The 18701-nt window shown below is 59.9% G+C and overlaps 1 protein-coding gene across 9 annotated transcripts; it reads right to left on the bottom strand.

The window, feature by feature from the left end:
• Positions 1 to 418: 418 nt before the first annotated feature.
• ABCA7 (ATP binding cassette subfamily A member 7) lies at positions 419 to 18038 on the bottom strand. 9 transcript variants are annotated; one of them, XM_027546638.1, is made up of 47 exons: positions 17936 to 18038; positions 16858 to 17047; positions 16678 to 16771; positions 16360 to 16501; positions 16164 to 16300; positions 15951 to 16027; positions 15620 to 15700; positions 15175 to 15385; positions 14942 to 15081; positions 14555 to 14671; positions 14162 to 14329; positions 13803 to 14020; positions 13340 to 13516; positions 12783 to 13005; positions 12426 to 12647; positions 12129 to 12330; positions 11763 to 11873; positions 11370 to 11541; positions 10858 to 10989; positions 10620 to 10759; positions 10261 to 10398; positions 9901 to 10085; positions 9736 to 9808; positions 9177 to 9379; positions 8871 to 8919; positions 8560 to 8664; positions 8330 to 8484; positions 7986 to 8110; positions 7801 to 7899; positions 7380 to 7667; positions 7127 to 7159; positions 6847 to 7024; positions 6591 to 6760; positions 5992 to 6169; positions 5642 to 5757; positions 5228 to 5372; positions 5011 to 5134; positions 4522 to 4651; positions 4330 to 4450; positions 4180 to 4242; positions 3060 to 3166; positions 2700 to 2841; positions 1884 to 2018; positions 1706 to 1809; positions 1457 to 1549; positions 773 to 1013; positions 419 to 671 (listed from the first exon to the last, which is right to left on the bottom strand). In XM_027546638.1, the coding sequence occupies exons 2-47, from the start codon at positions 16921 to 16923 to the stop codon at positions 525 to 527; spliced, it is 6477 nt and encodes a 2158-aa protein (XP_027402439.1). In that variant the 5' UTR covers positions 16924 to 17047; positions 17936 to 18038; the 3' UTR covers positions 419 to 524. The 9 variants fall into 9 exon arrangements, 8 of the variants coding, with proteins under 8 accessions (XP_027402439.1, XP_027402442.1, XP_027402440.1 ...); XM_027546641.1 differs by lacking the exon at positions 17936 to 18038 and adding an exon at positions 17567 to 17909; XM_027546639.1 differs by lacking the exon at positions 17936 to 18038 and adding an exon at positions 17148 to 17204.
• Between the last annotated feature and the right edge of the window lie 663 nt (positions 18039 to 18701).

An 18701-nucleotide genomic window follows, 5' to 3' on the forward strand; every position in this document is an offset into this window, starting at 1 on the left:
GGGCCCACTGCAGGGCCGGCTAGCTGGTGGGCCTCTGCCTGGTTGGAGGCCTGAAGTCTGGGCCACCCCTTCCGGGCTTCCCCAGCTGCCCCAGACATTCCTGAGCCCTGACCTCATGCCCACTTCAGATCCAGCCATTCACAGGTACCGCCTTCAGGCGCCAGAACTACAGGGGCACTCAGGGGCTCCAGGAGCAGTGTCCAGGCTCTTATGAAGGGCACACCTGCACAGGAGACACTCCCCAGCCACCACACAAGCTTTCACAGCTGGGAGTCCAGCTAGCTATAGCTAGGTTCACATCTGCATCCACACACGCACTCCAGCACACACTCTGTGCCAAGCCCAGTGTCCAGGCACATGTACAGAGCCGTTTTGGGATGAATATGCAACCTGGCACAGGGACACAGGTACACAGTGCTTCACACCACAGCTTCCCTTTATTTCCTCCAGGGCCTCTGGAGTCTGGGTCAAGCTTCAGCCCCTCTGCCCTGCTTTGGTCCCTCCAGCTCCACAGAGGAGGAGGCTCAGAGGACCGTCTCAGCCATGCTGTGGTCATCGAGGAACTGGGTTATGAGTTTGGGGTGCTGCGGGCCTAGCACAGGGTCAGCCCCCACTTCTGTCTCCTTCTCATCTTCCTCTTTGCCCTGATCCTTGGAGAAGTACAAGAATACCTAGAGGTGGATGGCCCAGGGAAACAGGAGGAGAGGTCACCTTGAGGGCCTAGCCCCCAACCCCATCTTTACCCCCAGCCCCGTTCTGGCATGGCGGTCACCTCCTCCAGCGTGGTCTGGCTCACAGAGAAGTCCTCCACGCCATGCTCTGCGCCGTGTGCTGCCAGCAATCCAAAGACTAGCGCCAAGGTGCAGCGCCCTCCTGGCAGCAGCTGGAAGCGCAGGCGGCCACCATGCGCCTCCCGCAGCTCAGCTCCCGGGAATGCCTGGGCCACAAAGTCGGCCGCCAACTTGGATCTCGACAAGGGCACCCTCAGGGTCAGTGTATGGCCAGCCCCGAATCTGGGGTGGGTGGGGGAGACGATAGCTAATGGACCCGCCCATACCATCTTCCAGCCCTCTTCTAGCCCCACCCCTATACTTGGCTCCTCTAGACCCCCAGGCCAACCTGACCCCAACCTCTGCTCCTAGCCCTGGCTACATGCTCATCAGTCTCTAACCCTGCTGCTCCCCAGTCCCACCCACGCAATGCCATGCCCCACTGCAATATCCAGGTCATGCTCACTTGCCGGACCCTCTTTGGCCTCTGCCCATGGACACACCTGCACCCATCAGACCTCCTCCCCATCTCCGTCCAGCCTTGTCCCCTCTCCAGGACAGTCCATGATCCTTGCCTGTTCCCTGGTTAGAACCCAAACTGGCCCCACCTGATCTCCCCTCCAGGCCCACCTACACCTCCACCCTGATCTGCCCGCACCCAGGCCTTGAGGCCTTGCCCCGCTCACCTGCCCTTGAGGTGCTGCGCACTGCCCAGGCAGCAGAACCGCCCATTCACCATGATGGCCAGGCGTGTGCAGAGTGCCTCGCACTCCTCCATGCTGTGGGAGCCCAGTGACGTGAGCTCCAACCAGGCCTGGACCCACGGCACTTGGCTCTGGGCTGCCCCTCCCAGGGACCCTCAGCCTGCAGCTCTGGGCCACCTTGTGCTCTGGACATTTCCTGTCAGTCCCAGACTGCTCGTTCCCCAGGCCCACCTGTGTGAGGTGAGAACCACGGAGCGGCCCTCCTGCACCACGGCCAGAAGACTGTTCCAGAGGAACCGCCGGGCACCAGGGTCCATGCCAGTGGTCGGCTCGTCCTGGGCGCAGAGCAGGGAGATGCTTAAATGCGGCCCCTTCCCCCTCCTCTGTCCTCCCATCCTCACACACATACCAGAAAGACTAAAGCCGGGTCCCCCACCAGAGCCACAGCTGTCGCCAGCTTCCGCTTGTTGCCCCCGCTGTAGGTGCCAGCGGGCTGGTCAGCATACTGAGAGAGGCCCAGGCGTGCCAGGCCGTAGCTTGCTGTCTATGGCAGGATGGAATGGGAAGGGCAGAGTGAGAATGGGGTGCAGGGTGAGTGGGAGGGGCTAGGGAGGGGATATGGTGGTGGTTTAGACGCTCAGTGCTCAGTGGTGGACTCTTTGTGACTCCATGGATTAGAGTCCGCCAGGCTCCGCTGTCCATGGGATTTCCCAAGCAAGAATACTGGAGTGGGATGCCATTTCCTTTTCCGGGGATCTTCCTGACACAGGGATCGAACCCAGATCTCTTGCATTGCAGGCGGATTCTTAACCGGCTGAGCCACCAGGGAAGCCCGGGGATACCGTGGGAAGGTAACTAAAGAGGGTGGGGCCAGAGCCAATACGGGGCGGGGCTGCGACTGGAGACGGGGCCAGACCAAGAGAGGCAGGGCCTGGCCTGGTGGCCGGAAGCAAAGCCCTAACCCAGAGGTGAAAGTAGGCGGGGCCACAGCCAGGAAGGTCTAAGAGAGAAGGGGCGGGCCCCTAAGCAGAGACGGGGCGAGTGCAGCCTGAGGATGGTGGGAAGGGCTGGGGGTGTGGGGGTGGACCCAATGAGTGTGTAGGCGCTCAGGGAGGGCAGGGCAGGGCCAGAGGACCTAAGGTCAGGGGACCGAGAGCAGCAGAGACTGTGGTCCAAGGGAGAGATTGGGGTGGGGACCGGAGGGGTTAGTGGGGAGAGTGATCACCTGGGCAACTTGGGCTTCGGGGACTCCTCGCAGGCGTGCATACAGCTCCAGGTGCTCACGACCGGTCAGCAGCTCGAAGATGGCATCCGACTGAGGGCAGTAGCCCATGCGGCGGTGAGCTGCAGCCGGTTCCTGGGCCACGCTGGGGATGGGGGATGGGGGACAGGGAACTCAGGGCACTGGCTGGCCCTGGCCATGCGAGGGGCAAGCAGGGGCCTTGGGGCTCACCCACCCTGATAAGGGACAGGAGGTAACTCAGGGCCGGGTCCATTGCAGGGGGACTCAAGGCCAGGCTGATCCTGTCCATATATGCGAGAGCAGGGGAAGGTGGGGAGGAACAAGAGCCCAGGAGCCCCTCACCTGTGGCCTTCCAGAATGGCCTCACCCCCACTGGGCAGCGTGTCCCCAGTCACCATGCGGAATGTGGATGTTTTCCCTGCTCCGTTCACGCCCAGCAGCCCGAAACACTGCAGGTATACCCACAGAAGGCACTCATAGAAGCCCGGACAATTGTCCCAGCATCTCTGACTTCTGGGACAGGTTTCTCAGCTTCCACTGGGAGGGCTGTGGGCAAGGGGATCCCTGGGCAGATACTGGGGTGTGTGAGTGGGCACAAGCTGTCACATAGCAGAAGTGCTAGATGACACACAGCATGTATTTAATCAATGGACACAGTAGATGTTCTATAAAGGTCACTTGCAGTCAGTGCTCCATAAATATTGAGGCAAGAGTTGGCTGAATGTTTCCTGCCATGCAGTGGGTACCGACAGCAAGAGCACCTGGTGAGAATTCATGCTGGGCACACAGTCAACCCAAGATGGAGAGGTTGACTGAACACAGTAGGCATTTGCTAAAGAGTGATGGCAATTTATACCAACACACCACAGGTGTTCACAGGTGTGTGCTAGCCCCTAATAGGTGGCCAGGAAATGGACCACAGCAGACAAGTTTGCACAAAGTAGTTGCTTGAATGTGCATTGGTACAGAGCAGGTGCCTACTAAATATTGGTTGTGAGCAAGTGCTTAATACAGATAAAGTATGGACTCATAAATGTTGGTGTTTGATAAAAGTTGATCATCACAAAGGTGGCATTCAATACACTTTTGGTACACCAATGGTGGGGGAGTTCAACAAGCTTTACTGTATACAGTTGGTACTCAATAAATGCTAACATATAGTAGGTGCACATAGTAACTGGCACATGTATGGGAGGCCAGGAGGTGTTCAATAACAAATTTATCCTCACTAAGATCTTGTTAATCCTATTGCACACAGTGGGGATCAATAAATGTAACCATGCAATAGGAGCTTCATATTTGTTGGCTCTAAATAGGAGCTCAAATACTGACAGCCAGTAGGTACTCAGTATAGGACAACAGACAGAGTAGGTGTTCCATAGGGGGAGGTAGACACAAACATGGTAAAGACCAGTGGGCGTACAATAGGGCAGCCTCTCACCCTTGCACCACCTGGACTTACCTCACCAGGGGGGATCCCCAGGCACAGGCGGTCAACAGCTGGTGTCCTCTGCCCAGGGTACACCTGGGAGGATGAAGTCCATGAGAAAGGTGGGTGGGCCAGTGGAGGCCCCCCCAACCCAGCAGTGGAGGCCCCCCAACCCACACCCACCTTGGTCAGGTCCCTCAGTACCAACACATCCCCCTGGGTGGCCCCTTGTACTACCCGTTCCCGCTCACGGGCCACATCCTCATCCTCCTCTCCCAGGGCGGGTAACGGCCTCAGCTTGGGTCTAAGGACAGAGATATGAGTGGGCCCAGAGTGAGACCCCAGTCCCTGCCACCCTCCCTGGTCCCCACTGACTGTGGTAGGAGGCGGTTGTGGTGCTGAAGCAGTAATGTAAAGAGGAGGAAGATTGGCCCCTGTATGAACATGGCCAAGAGGTTCTTGCCGACCACCTCCCAACGCAGGGGCGACTGGAAATACCCCTCTCCTGTGGGGACACAAAGAGGGATAGGGTCATTTTAGGGTCTTGGTTACTGGGCCTCTCCCCATTCCGGTCACCTTGGGTTCTTAAGGGAAAGCACCAAGCTGAATAGACACTCAACTGAGGTCTAATTGGCATGGAAAACAGTGGCATTGCCACCTCCTTTATTTAGTGCCTTAGACCTCTTGTGACATGACCAAGATGGAGTTAACTTTTATGGCTGCTTTGCTGCACTTTTAACTTTGCCTACCCACCCTTCCAGGTCATCTAAGACCTCAAGTTCTCTTCCTAGGGGCTGCTGTTTGTCCCTGCACTGTAGGATTGACTCTTGTCTGGCACTTCCCCTCCTGGAGAGAAGTTCTCACCCAAGCGCTCAAAGGCATCAGCCATGGCCTGGTTCCGCACCATGTCGATGAGGCCCCGGCCCAAGCAGAAGTGAGGAAAGATAAGGAAGACCTGTTTCAGGATCCGGCTCACCTTCTGCAACTTCTGCTCAGGGGCAGATTAAGAAGGAGGTGGGTCAGAAGCCGAGGCTGAGGCCCAGTCTGACCCCAACCCAAGGCCCAGCCTTGTGGGTCCCACCTGATCAGAGAAGAGCTCAAGCACGAAGGTGGCCATGCTGCCATTGATACCAATGAAGAGATTGATGCAGGTGAGCACAACATAGGCTGTGCTGGGCACGGAGAAGAAGAAGGAGGCTGGGTACATGAGTGGCGTGATCGACCAGCTGAGGGGGAACAGGAGCCACTGTTATTGCCAGACAGGCTGAGCAGCCCTGAGAAGAATATAGATCTCCCATCCCAAACTGTGTTGTAGACCTCTGTAACATGGTCAGGTCAAGATGAGCTTTTAAGGCCTCCTTGGCATACCCCTGAATAAGATCACACTTGGAGTCCTCTCAGATCTCCATATCCTCTCCTTAGGATCTGCTATAGAGTCCCAGCTCCCTCAGCAGAGTTGAGGGAGAACAAGTCCTGGAGGGGCTGGGAACCTCACCCATACAGTAGTAGCAACAGCAGGAGGGCAGGCAGGTTGGCAGGGGCCACATACGCCCTCTGCTGGAAGGCCAAAAAGATGAGCACCACGATGCAGGCTGACACCAAGTAGTTACACTGCATTGGAGATGGTGGTTATACTTCAGTATGCTGAGCTACCAGGGAAGCCCACAGGCATCCTTGGCATTGTGTCCCACCCCAACCTCCCTGTGCTTTGGATAATAGGACGAGGTCTCCATCATCCCCAAGACTTCAGGGGTGCCATCCTAGACAAGTTCCTGACCAGAAAGGGCCAGAAGAGGCAGTGGCAAGTGGTGGCAGGGCCCCCAACCCTCCAGGCGGTCTGCGTACCATGTCCCAGAGAAAGTTGCCAAGCCAGTAGAGAGTGGGGGGCAGGCCCCCCATGCACTGCAGGTGTTTGGCTCGGGTGACACGCTCGTCAATGAGGACAAGGATGAAGCTGGCCGGGACAAAGGACATGGCGAAGACCACGCAGATGGAGACAAGCACGTCCACCGAGGAGGCCATCCTGGGAGTGAAGGGGCATGAGCTGCTCAGAGAGGAGCTGTGCTCACCACTGATGGGACTGAGGTCCCCAGGGCTAGACACAGCTGGTGGGGAATGTCCTGAGCCATTTTGAACTGTTAGGCAGGGAGAGATCGTCCAGGTCTCTAGTAGGATAGAAGTGGATGTGACAAGGACGTGCAGGCAGATGGGGGAGACTGCAGCCCATGAAGCCTGATGATGCCCCATTACCCTGGCCTAAGGGGTGGAGAGGGGAAGTTCTTGTTCTCTGTTTACATAGCAAGAGTGTGGCAGAGCGTAACTTCAGCTTCTACCACCAGAAACAACAGAGAGACCAACCGGGGTGGGGGGATACATGGGACAGGGGGACACGCAGGGTGGAGTGGCACACAAGGCGGCGGGACACACGGGGTAGGGGCACTCACAGTGCAGCCTCAGACAACTGCTCCTTGGTGAGGTTCAGGGGGTGATTGAGCGTGGTGATGCTGTGGGCATGGTGGGAGGAGCCTGGTGGCAGGTGGGCACGCAGGAGAGCGTTGTTGGCTCGGTTTACAAAGGCCACCATGGCGTGCCAGCCCTTGTTGTTAAACCAGATCTGTGATGGAATTGGGGCCAAGGGGTCAGTGACCTGGGATCAGACCTCCCCCACCACAGTGCCAGCTGGCCACCGCCAGTTACCACCTTGAGGCCATCTTGAGTGTCCAGACCAACAGCCCATGCTGTGAGATTGTTCAGGAGGTGGTCGAGGGCCTCGCCTGGTGCGGGGTTCAGCAGTGCCCGCAGTTCCTCCAGGGAGCGGCCCACCTCCAAGCCCGAGGGCAGGCCTGGGTCTCGGCCCTCCAGGGAGAAGCCCCCATACCTGAGGGGCAGTGGAGGTGGGAGACAGCTGAGGGTTGGGAGGGTGGGGCGGCAGGCAGGCAGAGGGCACAGGAAAGGAACCCATGCAAGGGACCCTCCTTACCTGACCTCATTCACCCATTTCTTGGTCTTCAGGCTGTGAGAGAGACAGACACAGAGAGGTGAGTGGGACAGAGACAAAGATGCTGGTGAGTTGAGTGAGACAAATTAAAAGAAGGAGGCACAGAGGGCCCCCAGTAGGCCCCAGACCAGAGCCCCAGCCTGGGCATCCCCCCAACCCCTCCCAGGACTGTACCACATCCTCCCCACTGGACCCCTGCTACAGCTGGCCACGCCAAGTCCAGGGTGGTGCTCACCCTTGGCGCACCAGGCGCGGGTAGGTCTTGACCAGGAAGTCAGACAGGTTTCGGCCCGTTAAGTTCTGGACCACTTCACCAGAGCTGGTTGGCGCCTGGGGTGGCGGGGGACCACCGGCCGCAGCAGGGCAGTCAGGCAGCAGGCGGCGGGCACCAGGCTGGCTGCACTGGCAGGCGGGGGATGGAGACTCCGGGGTCCAGTTGCCACTGGCCAAGACCTCAGCCACGTCCGCAGGGACATCAGGCACCGAGAAGTGGCAGAGGGCAGGCCGTGTGCATGCTGGTGCCCTGTGGGGGTAGGAGCAGGGTGGGGGTGGGACTGGAGGCCCCCTGCTCCCAACCAGGCATGGGGGATGCTCCAGAGCCCAGACAGGGAAACCGAGGCCAGAGAGGAGCCAGGCCCAGGCTGGAGGGCCCTCACCTGCTGGAGTTACTTTTCAGGTAAGGCTCCTCCAGTCCAGCCTCCTCCAGCAGGGCCTCGAGCAGGCGGGCATGTTCAGGGTCCCCTGGAGTGTCATCACTGTGTATAGTGGGTGCAGGGTCAGGGCTGTGCCCACAGGCCCCTGGGCCCCTTCTCCCCACCAGGCCCCTCTCCTCTGCACCTACCTGAAGAAGGACACCTGGGAGCCATACATGCTGGGGCTCAGCTGCAGAGCTGGGTAGTATCCAAATGGGGGTGCAATGAGGCTGAACACCAGCGCCAGGCCCACGAAGAGGGCAGGTAGCACAATCTGAAGGGCCAGCCCATCAGTTCCCCACCCATTGGCTGCCAGGCTCACCTGCAGCCTTCCCTGATCCTGTTCTAGAACCATCCATGGCTCCCCAGTGCTCTCAATAAAAGTGTTCAAAGTGGGGCATACACCTGGGCTTATGGGGATGAATTAGGTCGTAGAGTGTAAGAAAGACACCAAGGGGCTTCCCCCACACTCCCCTACTAGGTGGCCCCTCACCTGAGCAAACAGGCCACGGCGGCTGCGGCGGGCAAGCAGGAAACGCTTGAGAAGTAAGGCCCGGAGTTGCTGGTAGGTGAGCGCCCAGCTGTGTACGCGGCCTGCGGTGGTCGGCCCAGAGCCCTGTAGTGCCTGTGTCTCAGGGGCAGAGCCAACTGTGGGGGATGGGAAGGTCAGTGCTCGGCCCTGGGGACCAGGAAGGGCCACAGGGTGGGGCAGGGACAACTCACCCAGCCCTCCATTCTCCAAGGCTGTCTCTTCTGGCGGAACCTGGAGCTTCCTAGTCGCATCGGGATGAGCAATACCCAAGCACGGGCCCTGCCTGGGCCTACCATCTGCAAAGTCACCAGTGTTGGGGTCAGGCTTAGTGTTTGGCCTGGGGTCTGGGCCAGTGTCAAGGCTCACAAAGGAGGGGTCAGGAATCAGGGTGGAGGTCAGGGCTGTAGGTTGGGTCATGTTAGGCAAGAGTGGGGACTTGGTCTAAAGTCAGGTTGGACTCTGGACCAGGGTGAGGGGTTAGGACAGGGGCCTGCAGGCATACCCTCTGGGCCTGCGTCCACAGCACAATCCTCCACCACCTTCAAGAAGATCTGGGAAGACAAAGCAGGGGGCTCAGACAGAGCCTGGGGACACACAAGAGGGAGGGGGACTCAAGGGCCACATATCCCTCAAACACTGGGGGTCCCCAAGCCTCCCTGAGGGCCTCTGAGCCTCCAGGCCTCCATGTGGGCCCTGCCTCCTCCCTGGGACACCCAGGTGTCCACAGGCAGACTCTTCTTCATCCTTCCAGGCACCACCTCCTCCAGGCAGCCCTCCTCCTGCCCCCCACCTCATCCAGCAGCCACACCTCCTCCAGGCTGGTGTCAGAGATCCCATAGCCAGCCAGTCCCAGCTCCCCCAGCCGCTGGTCCAGATCATGGAAGAGCTCAGCGAAGCTGCCATCCAGGGCACCCTTGTAGGGCAGCGCCAGCACCAGCTCATGTGGCAGATCCTTGACCAGCCGTGTGCCGGGCACGTGGCGCTGCACTATGGCCCACAGCTGGGCTGCACCTAGGTGGGCGGCAGGCATGTCAGGGGCCCTGGGGTCCCATGTTGCCCTGGCTCCTGCCCTACCCCCTTGAGGAAGGGGCTTGGGTGACCCACAAGGGACCAGTCCCTGAGGGCAGAGGAGGTCAGGATTAAGCACCCAATGGCAGGACTTGACCTGGGGTCAGGGCCAGAGTCCACTCAGGGTCAGAGGTAGGTTTGTGTGTCAGCTCAGCTCAGGGGTCAGGTCAGGGGTCAAGCCTGGGGTCGTCAGGCCTGTTGCCCTGAACCAAGTCACTGCCCCCCCACTGGCCCCTCCCTCTGGCTCTCCCAGCCCCATCCACAGCCCCTCACTCAGGCTCTCCCACCCCCGCCCTCACCGGCAGAGCTGGCCTGGCTGCCTGGCTCCCTTTTCTGCCCAGCATCCATGCTGTTCTTCAAGCCGGCTTCACCCTGGGGGCAGAGGGGCACCAGCTGCCATGGCCATCGCGCCTGGATGGGGTCTTAAGAACTGGGGTCGGTCGGAGGTCAGTTCCAGCCCTCACCTTTTTGCTGGTCGCCAGAGGCGGGGGACCCTTGGCCAAGGTCAGGTAGTATCCGGAGCCCAAGTGACGTCGCAGGAACAGAGGAGAGCCACAGCAGCACAGGCGGCCCCCTGCCACTACTGCCACCCTGTCTCCCAGCAGCTCCGCCTCATCCAGGTGGTGGGTGGAGAGGATCAGTGTGCGACCTAGGCAGGGGACCCAACCCACACATGTCATCAGGCTGCCCAAGCTGTGGTCCCTGCCCCATGCAGTAAACTCCTACTTATCACTCAAAACCCCATCTTCCATCACCTCTTTGTCAGAAAGATCTGACCTTTCAATCAGCATCCAGGGAAATCTCAGGCCACTCCCAGTTCTTACCTTCACGATATTTGAGCAGTAGCTCCCAGATGCCTCTACGGGAAGTGGGGTCCACACCAGCTGTGGGCTCATCCAGGATAACAACTTGGGAGCCACCCACAAAGGCAATGGCCACTGAGAGCTTCCGCTGCATCCCGCCTGGGTTGGGACAGGGGTCAAGATCTCCACAGTCTTGGGCAGGGCTGCCTCCCTTCTTCCTGTACCTTTCCCTACCCACCTGGACCACAGTGCCTGATTCCTCCTGGGTCCCCAAGTCTGCCCATCTCCTCTGGCATCCCACAGTCCTCAATATAAAGTCCCAGCACCACCCCCCAGCCTCATCTCTGCAGACCTGGAGGCTCCCCCAAGTCCAGGCTCACCTGACAGGTGATGAGTCTGTGCATGCCTCTTGGGGATCAGCCCCATGTCCTGCAGCAGCCGGTCCTGCTCGGGACCCACGGCAGCTGCGCTCAGACCCTTCAACCGCCCATAGAACCAGATGTGCTCATCCACAGTCAGTCTGAGGCCGTGTACAAAAGACAATGGGGGGAGTTACCATGGCAGGCAAGGCCCCAGAAAGCACCCAGCACCCCCACTGCCATGCCTATGGAGACTCACAGGTCAAAGAGCACGTTGTACTGCGGGCAGACACCCAGGCAGGGCCGGATGGCTACCATGCTGGTCCGGACGTCGTGGCCCAGGACAGAGGCGGAGCCAGCCGTGGGTGGAAAGAGGCCACTCAGGATGGACCTGCAGGTGCAGGGGTCTCAGAGCAGCTTCAGAGGGGAGGCTGAGGCTCCCAGAGCAGAGGTACCAGCATTTACAGGGCACCTACTGTATGCCCAGACCAAAGAGGTATTATGTTCCCATTTTACAGGGGAGGGAAGACGAAGCTCAGAGAAAATATTCATCACCTGCCTACTGTGGATCCAAAGTGAACTACAGGGGAGGTCCAAAGGGAACTGGGGCTGGGGGGCTGCAGGGGGGCATCAGGGTCCTCTGTCACTGTACAGATAGGGACCTTCTGACCCCAGAGGTCCTTTCCCTTGAACAAGTGTGCAAGTTGAGACCCAAGAAGAGGAGCTGGAGGGGAGGGGAGCTGTGAGGGGAAAGGAGTGATGGCTGCTCACATTGTGGTCGTTTTGCCAGCCCCATTGTGACCCAGGAAGGCGGTAATGTGGCCCTGGTAGAAGTCCAGGCTGAGTCCGCACAGCGCCGGCTGCGGGTTGCCAGCAAAGCGCTTTTCCAGGCCGCGTATGGAGACCCCCGGAATCAGGCCAGGGGGCGCCTCCTCCACCAGCACTGAGGAAGGAGGGCAGACTCAGTTATGGGCGCCCTCAGAAGCCTGGGGACTGTTCAAGCTGGTCTGTGGAGTCAGGGACTTGTGGGGCTGGGGTCTGTGGGAGTTAGGGGAGCCTCAGGACCTGGGAAAGTCCAGAGAATTGGGATCCATGAGGACCTGGGTTTTGTAGGGGCTGAGAATCCAGACAGGGAAGTGACAGCCAAGGTTTGTTGGGCCTTACCCTTGGGGTCCTGTGCGGTCAGAACTGGGGCAGGACCCTTGGGGGTCTGAGACCCAAACCAGTAGCTCCTCCGAAAGGGAAAGTTCCACGGTTCGGGGATCCCATACTCGCCTGTGGGGAGTGGTGCTCAGTTACCCCTGAGGCGCTCCCCCTGGAGTGTGCCCACCTGGGATGCAGGGATGCAGGTAAGGGGTAACCAGGAAGCCCCGCCCACCTGCCTGCCTGCCCCAGGCCGTCCCTCAAACACAGCCACCAGTGCGCAGGTGCCAGGAAGACCCACCCTTTCATCTGTATTCCAGGCCCCCTCAGCCCCACCCCGTCCGCGCCGCCCTCAGCCCAGTCTCCCCTGCGTCTCCTACGGCCCACCTGGGCACACCGCCTCCAGGTACCAAGTGGCAAGGCCATAGAGAGCAGCATCGAGCAACAGAAGGCCAGAGACCTGGGCCAAGCTGAAGACATCTGCTGTAGGCCCGGTGCCCAAGTTGTGCCACTGCGCGCCCTCGCCCTGCTCCTCCAGCAGCGCCAGGCTCTCGCAGCCAAAACCGAAGGCCACGGGCGACAGAAGGCTCTATGGGTGGGGGCGGGTAGCGGCGGGTAGGTAGGTCAGCAAACAAGGGCAGCTAAGGGTGAAGCACCCCTGCACCCACACGGCCCGGCTCTCACCGCGGCCACGCGGCCGCCCATTGGCAGCTGGTCCCTCCAGGCCACGCACAGCACGTAGGGCAGATAGAGTACGAAGTAGGCAAGACCCCCACAGGCGGCTGCCAAGTTCGCGCGGGAGAAAAAGGCGCTCAGCAAGAAACTCTGGACCACTGTGGCCACAGCGAAAGCCGCCAAGAACAGGAACAGCACCCCCGGGTGGCTGTAGGGGAGGATGTCTCCGAGCTGCAGGAGGACAAGGGAGCTGGAGGGAGAGCGCGGATTCGCCTAGGGACGAGCAACCCCGCGAGGTGCCCCCTGCCCGTTACCTCCCCGTACACACGCACCAGTCCCGAGTCGGCAAGGCGGGGGTGCACGCACCTTGAGTACCAGCACAAGCAGCGCGGTGCTGAGGAGGAAGGGCCCGAGGCAGCTGAGGAACCAGCCCAGCCACAGTGCAGTGGCGCTGAGCCCCATGGCGCGCATCGTGTAGCGCAGCCGAGTCTCCTTCTCACGCACCACGGCCTTCACCGTCAACGCCACAGAGTAGATCCAAGCCAGTGTCAGGAAGAGTGGCAGTGACCGGCTCAGCACGCGCAGGAACCTGGGGCAGTGGGCAGCTGCGGTGGATGCCAAAGACCCCCGCGCTGCCCCCATCTGGCACGACAGTTCCCGCCCTGGGACCCCAAGGTGCGGCGAGGACATTGGCCCTTCCTTGTCCTCGGACTCCTGATGGTGCTGTCAGGTTACGTTCTCCCTGTATCCAGAGACCCCAGACCCTGAAGGATCCCGGCTCCTCCAGCTACAAGGTCACGGGGAGTGGTCCCTCTGAACCGTAGTTCTCAGCCTTGACTGCGTGAATATTCCAGAAGGCACCCAGGCCCCCACCCTGAGACCCAGGATCTGGCATCTGGGAGAAGTGAGGAAAGGGTGCTCACGTATCGTCCACATAGCAGGGGTAGGGCATCTGCTGGAGGTAGAGGCCGGCATGGGGGGTGGTGCCTGTGAGCACGCGCACGGCTGCGCGCTCCAGCAGGTCCTGCAGGTACACGAAGCCACCCCACACGTAGCGCAGGTCCGTCAGGGGGTCAGCGGCCGGACCGGGGTCCCAAAACCTGAAAGAAGTATGGGAGTAGCTGGGACCTGCCCATCACAACTTTAGCTCCGCCCTCACCTGTGTACAAACTACCTAGACCCACCTGCCAAGTGCTTTAATCTTATCCCAGAAGCCAAGGCATTGACCCCACCCACCAAGCCCTTGGCTGTGCCCATCACACCATAAACCCCGCCCATCGTGGGTTCCTATTGGTCTAAGGACTTGGGCCCCACCTACCAAGATCTCTGATAGGTGAGATGCTCCCTAGCACTCCCCCTCTGGTTCCGACCCACAAGGCCCCCCACCTGTCCTTGATCTTATTGGTTCTTTCGACATCATCGATATCCATGCGGATCTTGATGCGCACGTGGCCAGGGCCTGGGGACTGCGCGGGGTCCGGGGAGTCCTCGGGCCCCAAGAAGACGATGCCGGCCCAGAAACGGTGCTCGGAGAGCAGCTTCAGGGCCCGCTCCACCAGGGCGGCCTCTGAAGGGGCGGCCTCCAGCTTGTCCAGAGTCACGCACTGCGGAGGAACCTGGGCGTGAGTTCGAGGCCCCAGGGTCCTCCCCTGGACCTGAAGGCGGAGCCGCGCTTCCTCCTAAGAGGCCCTCAGCAGGGCTGCCTCTCCCCTCGGAGATGTTTTCCCAGGTGGACGGTCCCTCACCTCCATCACACGGCCCAGTGTGACCGCCAGGTGTCCCACATCAGCGTGGGCCTTCTGCCAGCTGTAGCCACCGCTGCGGGGATTCAGAAAAGCACGAAGAGCTTCCACTCTGGCCCCACCTCCAGGTCTTGGCTGCCTCCTTCCCTTGTCCTGGATCTGCAGGAGCCTCTGTAGGGGTGTCAGAGAAGATGGGGGTCTGCATTGGACGTTCAGGGCCTGTTACCCCTCTTTCCATCCCAGTGAGCAGGCCTGAGCTCACCGTGGATACCACTCCCCACCTCCACACCCTCGCCTGGAAGTCCCTGCCCTTCTCCCAAATCCTCATCAGGGGTGACCCTGCTGCCACACACCCCTGCCCCCCACACCCCTCTCCCACTCCTGTCCTGGCCCCACCTGTAGCATGGCGACATTGGCACTATCGTTCAGGAAGTTGAAGAGCTGGGGTCCCAGCAGCCCCCACACCTCCTGGATGTCCTTCAACAGCGCCAGCTCCTGGAAAGTTCGGTTGACCTGGAAGAGGTGGGTGCTGAGGTCCACACTAGCCTTAGCCGTTCATGACCCTTCCCTCTAGTGAAGCCCCCTGCCCACCCCTCTTGCCTTCTCCCCTATGCTCTATCCTGCACCTCTGAGCACTGTCTGAAATCTGGCAATCCCTCCATTTCAAACCCCGCATCCTGGACCCAGCCCAGGAGCAGCCAGTCTCGGGACTCAGAGCTCTCCTGTGGCCTGGCTCTCTCCTCCTCAGCCGAGGCTGGGACTGAGGGCCCCTCGCACTGTCACCTGGGCCATGATCTGCCGGGTGAAGGGTGTGTCAGGCGTGAACAGTACTTTCCCCAGGACCAGCGGCTTCAGGCGCCTCCAAAGTAGGCGGGACAGGGGGTGGGTGTCCAGGCCCCCCGTCAGCTCAGCGCAGGTGGGGCCTAGGGCCAGGGTGGGAGCACCATGAGGCCCTGTGCCCACGTCCTGGCCCTGCTTCCCCAGGGAGAGGGGTAGAAACCAGGTTGGTCACTCACTCAGGCTGTTGTCCCGCAGGGCCTGCGCTGGCTCCTGCCCCACAAGCTCCTTCAGGTCACTGGCCTCATACCAGTTGAGGGAGGGCCCGCCTGGTTTGCTGGGCCCCCTGGCACTGCAGAGGGCTTCTGCCACCGCCTCCAGGGGACCACCTGGCCTGTGGGGTCTCTGTAGCAGGGCCCACAGCTCTCCCAGGCTGGGCAGCTCCAGGAGCTGGAGGAGGGGGGTCACCAGAGGGCTGGGCAGGCTTCCCTTCCGTGTGACCCCACCACCAAGCTATAACCAGGGCAGGGCCCTCCACCAGGAGCACCCTTGCCCTCTCTTTCTGCCCTAGTACCCCCATACAACTACTGAGGACAGGTGCCCAGGGTTGCTCTGTCCTCTCCCCTTCCTGCAGCCCACCCCTCTAGTTTCCTGGCAGGGGCGGAGACTGCATTGGCCTCCTACCTCCTGGGCCATGTCCTCTGCAGTCTCCACAAGGCTGCCCACGGACTCCTGGGCATGACCCAGCACAGAGCCCAGGGACTCCTGGGAAGAAAGATGACAAGATGACAATGAGGTTTGCGGACGTCTTACTCGGGATCCAAGTTCCCAAGGGGTCCATGCAATCATAGCCTCATTTTACTAACAGAGAAACTAAGGCTCCAAGAGGCACCTGAGCTTGTTCAAGGTCTCAGGGCTGGAATCTAAGGAATATCACTGCAGGCTGGCCCCTGAAAGGGGCAGGGTGAGACTTGGTGAGGTCAGGGTCCCAGATCTTGCCTTGTCCCCACCTCACCCCTTGCAGCAGTGTCCCCAGCAGCTGAGTGGCCAGGGACAATCCCTCCTTGGGCTGCTCACTGGGCCAAGGAAAGGCTGAGGGAGTAAAGCACAGAAGACCAGGGTGAGGCCAAGTTTAGCTGGAGCCATGTCCCACTTGTCCCACTCCAAGCTGTGCCATCAGGTGGAGGCGCAGAGCCCAGCCCCGCCTACCACAGGCCCGCCTTCTTACTTGCTCGGGCTGTGTGTGCAGCCTTCAGAATGGGCATCAGCTTTCTCAGGCTAGCTAGCATCCTATGGGCACTGGGGCCCCCCAAAACAGTGCGAGCATCTGCCAGGAGCCGCGAAACCCTGGATACAGAGAGAAGGCTGGAGGCGGAGGCTAGGCGAAGCTGCCCACCCCTGTCCCGCCGCTCCCAGTGGTTTACAGGGAGTCCTTGAAGTTGCTGAGGACGCCAGGCTCCTCGCCAGGGGTTTGCCACGGGAAGCAGGTGTTGTTCACATTGCAGATGAGGCCCTGGAGCCAAGGGATGGTGCCTGCTGAGGGCAGCGGCTTGTTGGGAAAATGACCTGCAGGGACACCAGGTGTGGGGTTCTTGGCTGAGTCCCCACCCCCAGTGACAGAGTGTCCCCCTCAGCCATTATTTGAGCGTCCGGTCTGTGCTCCGGGTTCTCACTGGGGCCCCTGTGCATAGAGTGACCACTGCTAATCCTAATCCCAAAGCTCTGGACGCTTGGGGGCTTACATTCATGCTGCTCGAGTGGGGGGTGGGAATGGCGAACGGCCACCAGGATGAAGAAGAGAAAGAGCGGCCACAACAACTCCACCAAGAGTTGGATCTGCGGGGGCAGAATAGGCTTGGGGAGTGGCGGCCTATGGGGGGCTGTGGGCCGCCCCACCCCCGGCCCACCCGACTGGACATTACCGGCTGCCTCCTGCGATATAGGAAATTCTTCCAAAGCAGCAGCATCAGCTGTGTCCAGAAGGCCATGGTGGAAATGGACAGCAGACAGGACGGAGAGGTCAAGCTGAGGACGTACTGTGTGCTTGCGGGCAACTCTCTGTTCCTCTCTGAACCTCATCATCTATTTCATTGCTCAGCATTCTTGGAAGCTCTGCTTGGAGCCAAGAAAACAGTAGGTGCTTATTAAAGGGGCTCTATTCTCCGGAGGGGTGGAGTAAGCCAACGGGAGACCTGCTCGAATCCTTCCTCACATCTGATTGGTTGCGCGGGATCTGTCGCTTCCTCCAGAGCAGCAGCTGGGGTCCCAAAGGCGGGGAATTTATCCTGCAGGGGGCGGAGCCTAGGCTTAACTCTTTCATTATCAGGCTCCACCCTAAGCCCTCCTGGGGTGGGGGGGCTTCCAGGTCCCGTCCCCCAGCCTCATCCTTAACCCAGGCAAGGATTCCCTTTCCCCCCTCTCTCCTCCAATAATGATAGCTAGGAGTATTTTATACTGCTGTCTGGAAGAAGGGCTATCCCAGGCCACCAGAGAGGCGAGTCACCCAGCTGGAAGGGGGCTCCAGCTCTGCCCACCCGTCACGTACTATTCGTCGCTCAGAAGAACCCCAAGATCCAGAAAATGAGTAAGAAGCAGGGGCGCTTCTGGAAGCAGCTATTATTGATAGTGTACCTTGCTTGGAGTCCAGCCTGGCCTACTTCATCATCGTATACACGGAGAAACTGAGGCCGCCAGAAGGACAGGGAATGGACCCAGGACCCCTGACCCCCACTTCAGGACTCATTTACAAATGGGATCGGGGGGCGGGGAGCGGCCTCAGTTTTTCTATTGGTAAAATGGGGGAGAGAGCTTAGCGGCGTATCAACTTGGAGAGCGGCTGCAGGTAGGTGAGTCTATTGCCCAACCTCCTCTTGGAAAATTAGTGGTCAATTCTGCAGCTTCCAACACTCCCCGGCCAGGGAGTGAAAATGAGTGAGAGTCTAGATTCGGGCCACACCCTTTAATTCCCACGGAATCTGCCTCCCTTCTACCCATCCGCACCTCGGCATCCTCTCAGGACCTTCCCACCATTCCAGCCCCCAGCTCTCTCCACTTTCCCTACCCTCCGCAGTGGCCGCGGAGAGCGGCTCCTTTAAGAGGAGCCCTTGCCGCTGGCGAGGCGCCCCTGCTGCGGATAGTACCTAGCACCCGGGGCCTGCGGCCGCCGGTCTCGGGCATAGCCCCGCCCCGTCCACTCCCATTGGCTTCTATATACGCCACTCAAAGACCTGGCCAGCTGGAGCCCCTCGCGCTAACGCGGGAGGCGGTGTCACAGCGAGGCCGCGCCGAGCCGGGTTTCTTAAAGGGATCGCTCTTTTCTTGCTGCATCACCGCGAGGAGGAGGAGCGCCCGGGTCAACTCGCACAGGTTGTCCTCGGCACAAAATCTCCAGGCTCTTTGCACGTTGCATAACCGCCTGCAATACCGCAGCTCTGGGTCTCAGATCTCTTTCTCCCCTCTTTCTCCAGAGGGGGCCCCAGTCCTAACCAAACTCGCCCTGGTACCCTGGGACTCTATTTGTCCATCCAGAAAAGGGGAGTTTGACTAGAATCATTTGTTCATTCATTCATTCCACAAACATTCCTCGGTCCCTACAGTGGGCCAGGCTATAGCAGAGGGGGAGGTGGCCCTCAACATTCTAAGATTAGAATCTGGGGTCATAATGGTCACCCCGATTTTGAAGAAAACCTCCAGAAGTTTCTCCTTCCAGGAAATTGGATATATTTCACAAGATAATGATGAAAATGAAACAAGTGTGTGAATCCAC

Source organism: Bos indicus x Bos taurus, chromosome 7 (assembly GCF_003369695.1).
Source record: "Bos indicus x Bos taurus breed Angus x Brahman F1 hybrid chromosome 7, Bos_hybrid_MaternalHap_v2.0, whole genome shotgun sequence".
Lineage (NCBI taxonomy): Eukaryota > Metazoa > Chordata > Mammalia > Artiodactyla > Bovidae > Bos > Bos indicus x Bos taurus.

Excerpts from the sequence above, each read along its gene's own strand:
- ABCA7 (XM_027546638.1), bottom strand. The coding sequence starts at position 16,923 with ATGGCCTTCTGGACACAGCTGATGCTGCTGCTTTGGAAGAATTTCCTA. Across the intron at positions 10,399-10,619 it reads ACAGACTCATCACCTGTCAG|GCGGGATGCAGCGGAAGCTC; the intron begins GTGAGCCTGGAC and ends GTCCCAACCCAG. Across the intron at positions 2,842-3,059 it reads GCCATTCTGGAAGGCCACAG|CGTGGCCCAGGAACCGGCTG; the intron begins GTGAGGGGCTCC and ends CCCCATCCCCAG.